This window comes from Athene cunicularia (genome assembly GCF_003259725.1).
Source record: "Athene cunicularia isolate RWA chromosome 26 unlocalized genomic scaffold, athCun1 chr26_part1, whole genome shotgun sequence".
In the NCBI taxonomy this organism is placed as follows: Eukaryota; Metazoa; Chordata; class Aves; order Strigiformes; family Strigidae; genus Athene; species Athene cunicularia.
In genome coordinates this window covers 252772-257805 of record NW_020799136.1, presented here as the reverse complement: position 1 = coordinate 257805, position 5034 = coordinate 252772, and the positions used below count along the sequence as shown (strand labels likewise).

The 5034-nt window shown below is 51.6% G+C and overlaps 1 protein-coding gene across 1 annotated transcript; it reads right to left on the bottom strand.

Moving 5' to 3' along the window:
• Positions 1 to 910: 910 nt before the first annotated feature.
• LOC113488780 (protein BTG2-like) lies at positions 911 to 4904 on the bottom strand. The gene is made up of 2 exons (XM_026864093.1): positions 4850 to 4904; positions 911 to 4372 (listed from the first exon to the last, which is right to left on the bottom strand). Exons 1-2 carry the CDS (start codon positions 4902 to 4904, stop codon positions 3780 to 3782), a joined length of 648 nt encoding a protein of 215 aa, XP_026719894.1. The 3' UTR covers positions 911 to 3779.
• Between the last annotated feature and the right edge of the window lie 130 nt (positions 4905 to 5034).

The window sequence follows — 5034 nt, the reverse complement described above, 5'->3', positions numbered from 1 at the left end:
GAGAGCGGTGGGACCAGGCCTGTGCCCCCCCCACCACCCTTGGCATCACCTCGGCAGGAGCACAATGATGGGGGGTTACAGGGACCCTGGCAGGCTACAACTCAAGCCCTCCTAACTCCATAAAAAGAGAGTTTTGGACTGAAACTAGCACGGGCTGATTTAGCTCAGGTCCTTACATCAGGTCAGCTCGAAGATGAGGGCAGATGGGGGTTAAACACAGGAGCTGGACACCCCCATCCTAGGGAGCAGGGTTACGGTGCCGTGCTGCAGTCACCTCCAGCCTCTCAGAGACAAAACAGGATCTTCTGTGAATCAACCCCGGGTGCCTTTATCATGACAGACCCAGAGCATCCTCCACATACCTGAGCCTTTCCATCCCGTGATCTCTCACCCTTCCTCCTCCAGCAGCTCACACCTGGAAGGACAGCGGAGGCAGGGAGGCTGAACTGCCCCCCCGCCTCACTCGGATCATTAATCGCTTCTTTCCAAGACTTCATGTACATTCCCAGGGTTGGGCAAGAGCTCCAGCAGCCGACTACGTAACACCTTCATGCCCTGGCAGGACTCAGGATTTCTACAATCCTGCACTGAATAAATCCCCCACTGCCCAAGCCAGGAGCCAGTAGTCAGCGGGGAAGGAGAGGGCAGGACACCCACAGCTCCACATTAGTCATCAGACCAATTCCCAGCCTTAATTCCTCAGGTTTAGAGGGTCAGGTTTAGAGTCAGCATGTTGACTAAGCAGCTTTTTTTTTTTCTAAACCACCTCCTTGACACAGCTGGATATTAACAGTCAGCCACACTTTAACCAAGCCCACAGCATTCGCAGCGTGGGATTTTCGGCTGCGATCCCAACCCTCACCCTCTCTGCAAGCATACAACAGAGTTCCCAGCAAGAAAACAAGGCTCATTTATACTGCTACATTTTTATTAAAGTAACAAAAGCCATACGTCTGTCAAAGGATCTGTACATTCTGTATATAAAAACACTACTATACAATTAGTAACCATCCACTCCCTCCTCCAAGTGTAGCGTACAAACTTTCTACCATTTTCACCAAATACAAAAAGCAGGTCCCGTTCAACAGTCCAGCTTGTTAAAAAAGTGACAGGAAACCCCTCAAATACAGTCTCAAAATACACACCATTCAGCTCTGCAGTCGAGTATCAGGCTTGTAGGCAGAAGGCAACAGAGCACACTAATTCACAGCTTTTACATGTAACCAGCTACAAGAGAGAAATGGATTATACCCAAGTTTGGTTGGTTTTGAAGCTAAAAACAGACGCCTTTAACATTAGACTCCTCCACACCAGGGACAAGAAGAATGAGACTTGGCTATTTTGGTTCTGGAAGTGGGGGGTATGTTAAAGAGTAATTATAGTGTATTCCTTTGGTGTGGGCTGTTGTTCCTGAAAAAAAAACTTTTCTGGTAAGAGAGAGGGAACAGAGTAAGGGAGGGGTAAAAATCCTAAGACTGCCTTGATCATGACAAATTACAAACCCAAGGAAGTACCAGCCTTCAGGAAACTCCACATCCAGCCAAGGAGTCCAGCAAAGCAAACACTGCTCATCCTGGATGCAGTTCTCATCATGGGCTTTTCATATTAGCAGGCTAAGTGAGGGCTCCAAAAAGCACCAAGATCCCTTTTCCTTGAAAAGGGAATTTGCTTTTTTGGAAGTTCCCAAGGACTCCCCCCTTGGTGAGGTCACCTATTGCACAAGTTCACCAAGGGAAAAGCCCCAGTGCTTCATTTTCAGCTTCTGCTTTGCTGACATGAGAAATTCAAAGTGATGCAGAGGGAAGTGATGCAACTTCAGAGCCACAGTCTGCTATGACTGTTCAGGGACAAATAACTCACCACTTGACATTTTAAAAGGATCTAAGAATTGAGGCTGGTTTTCCAGTTCTGGGATTCATGATTTGAAGCTTACAAAAATGTGAATTTACTTTTCCACATTAGTAGTCAGAGTTGGGGAGCTGTGCTGAATTGGTTTTTTTTAAAGTTTATTTTAAAAAACAAGCTAAGAACTGTGGCAGATGGGAGGCTTCCTTCCTCTCCAAGGGTGCCCAAGATTTGGAAATATATTGCACAAATGTCTGAGAACTTGATTCATCAAAGGCTGGGCAAGAACAACTCTGGTTGTGCCAGTCAGCTGCCAGGTCAGAAGGAGAGGAAGGTAAAAACGTGTGGAGAGACAGACCTGGGAAAGTTTAATTACAAACCACCATGTCAGTGCCCTACTTTTTCAATCATTTCTCCCAGGATCACTGGAGGAGCACCAGCTGGTTAGTAAAAAGGCAATGGACATACAACATATCCCGGTAAAGGCTCATTTCCAACAGGTAGGTAAAGTCCTTGGGGCACCACTTCCCACTCCCACCCCATCCGTAGTTAGCCAAAGCAGTCTAAAGGCCAAATCCTGAACAACGCTTGGGCAAAGCCTCCCTGCATACAAGTACCCCTGGGACTCCAAGAGGAGTTTTGCTTGAATAGACACAGCACAGGACCAGGCATTAATTGTGCAAAATAGTTATGTACCAAGAGATCAAAACCAAATGATGCCCCTTACCAAGGTATCAGCAGAGACAGCTCCCAGGGACAGCCACGTGGAAGAGAGGGAAGAAGTGCTGTGACTTTAAAAGCAACGTTAGGACACCAAAGCATCTGAGCATCCCACACACAGGGGGAAGAGAACCCCAATACTTCTGATTTTAAGAGACAGGACAAATGGGGTTCTCACACACCTCTACGGCACAAGGCAAGTTGCTTCAGCTCTTCTGGAGAAGTGACACGGCAAGTCATCAGCATTGGATTAGGCAATTTTTGTAAGCAAGAGGCCAGACAAGAGCAGGGCTGATGTCTAAGCCACACAGAACAGAAAGGCTTTGTAATTCACAGCTGTTCAGTGCTGGTTTCAGGGTCTGGAGTCCCCTTCTCAGTGTGCAGTGGGGGATAGCCAGGTACTGGGGAGCACCAGGAACAAACTCCAGTGTCACCACAGCACCTGCCATATTCATCCTGGGGACCTTCTCTGCACAGCTTAACCCCTCCCCGAGCATCTCTGCCTTGCCCCACAGGTCACCAACAGCTGTGTGGCCCCTTTCAGTCCAGCAGCAGCCAGGACAGATGGAGGGGTTGGAGACAGGCCATGCCCCCCCTCGCTTTGCGCTGGGAGTGGGGCAGAGCAGAGCTGCAACACTCACGGAGTAAGTGGGTCCAGAGGAGATGTGCAAGAGCAAAGGATAGGGATCCCAGGGTCCCCAGCACCACCCAGCCTTGCGGCAAGGCTCCCCCAAACACTATATCCAGGCCCCAGAGAGATCAGAGCAGCTGGGGAGTGAAGAAGTTGGAGGAAAGACAGCAACTCCTTCATCCCTTCTTCAACAGTACTGCAATACCTGGAGGTACAGCAATACTGTTGGGTACCAGGATGGTGAGAAGGTGACAGACATCTCCCTCCACCAAGCCACACTTCCCAGCCTGGCTCTTCCCCCTCGTCCTCCATTCCAAGCTGCCCAAGTGAGCAAGCCAGCCCAAAATTGCCATCCAACACTAATTAGGTAGATATCGGCTTCATAATAAAAATTCGTAAGCTTGCAACAGCTTTAAAAAGGCACCTAAACACCACTTCTGTTCAAAGCGGTGCCCAATATTTTAATTTTGGATTTTCTTGGATTTTTTTAAAAAATATAAATAGCTCTTCATCTTAAAAATAGATCCTCAGGTGAGGTATACAGTAGCCTGTGTCTTGGCAGTGTAAGGACAAGAGGAGTATTTTAGCTGGAGACAGTCATGATGTAGTTTTTGGAAGGGCTGGTACGGCCTAACATCAGCTGGTTCTTACAGGTCAGCATCCCATAGGAGCTCACGGGTTTCGTCGCGGTCGCTTCGTACAAGACACAGATGGAGCCGTCCTCACCGATGCGGTACGAGACCTCGTAGGGGTCCACCCAGAGCGTGAGCTCGCTGGGCAGGAGCTGGTAGAGCTGCGGGAGGCTCAGTCCGATCTGGCTAGCTGCCTTGCTGATAATGGGGTCCATTTTGTGATTGATCCGGATGCAGCGATACCCAGAGCCTTTGAAGGGTTTCTCAGGAAACCAGTGGTGTTTGTAGTGCTCTGCAAGGGAAGCGAGAAGGGAAAAGCGGTGAGCAGGGGGTCTGGGTCCTGCTGCGCAGTTCTGGGGGGGTCCCACACCTCGGTGCAGGCGGAGGAAAACGAGTCCTCCTGAGGCTGCATCCAGCAGACGGAGGCTCCGGAGATGAACGCTCGACGCTTTGGCTGCTGCTTGTTCCAAAGTGCAGCTCTTCGGGTCTGAGAAACCCCAGGCAGGACGGTGCCACGGGGGCTGCGGTGATGGGACCCCGACACCTTCTCACCGTGACCCCCGGGGTGGCCGGGGCAGATACTGGATCGCCAAGAACAAAACACCGCGGCCAGGGAGTAACATCCAGGTCATTCTCTTTAAGTTCAGGGGCACGTCACCGCTCCTTATCTCAGCACAGCGGCAAACAAACCATCCCCTCTCGGGGCTGATAGCGCCAGGCTGTGTGTGCCCGGGAGGACAAGCCCGAACCGCCCAGTTCGTGCTGAGCCCCAGACACGCTCGTGGGGAGGGAAGGGCTAAAACCCCACAGACACAGGGCTGAGCTCCTCTTGCCAGGGGACCCAGAGCAGCTTCGGATTATTCTTACCGAATCCCAACAAGAAGGGCTTCAAGCAGACGGGCTGCTGGCGGGGGGAGCTGTATAAATCCCTCAGCAGACCGGGACCTGCTCACCTTCGGGGCTCGGGCAGCCCAGGGCCCCACGGGGACACGGGTGGGTGCCCAGGGAGGCACTCGGGTACCTGCCAGTCCCGGGGCAGGGGGAGAGGGCGCCCAGGCAAAGGCACAAAGAGGCATCAAGACGGACACAGGTGGGTGCCCACCCAGGGAGGGACACCACGTCGTGGCAGCAACACGAAGGGCACCGGGGAAGGACCCCAGTGGGCTCCTGGCCCCGGGTGGGCTTTTCTCTCACCCGGGCCCTTTT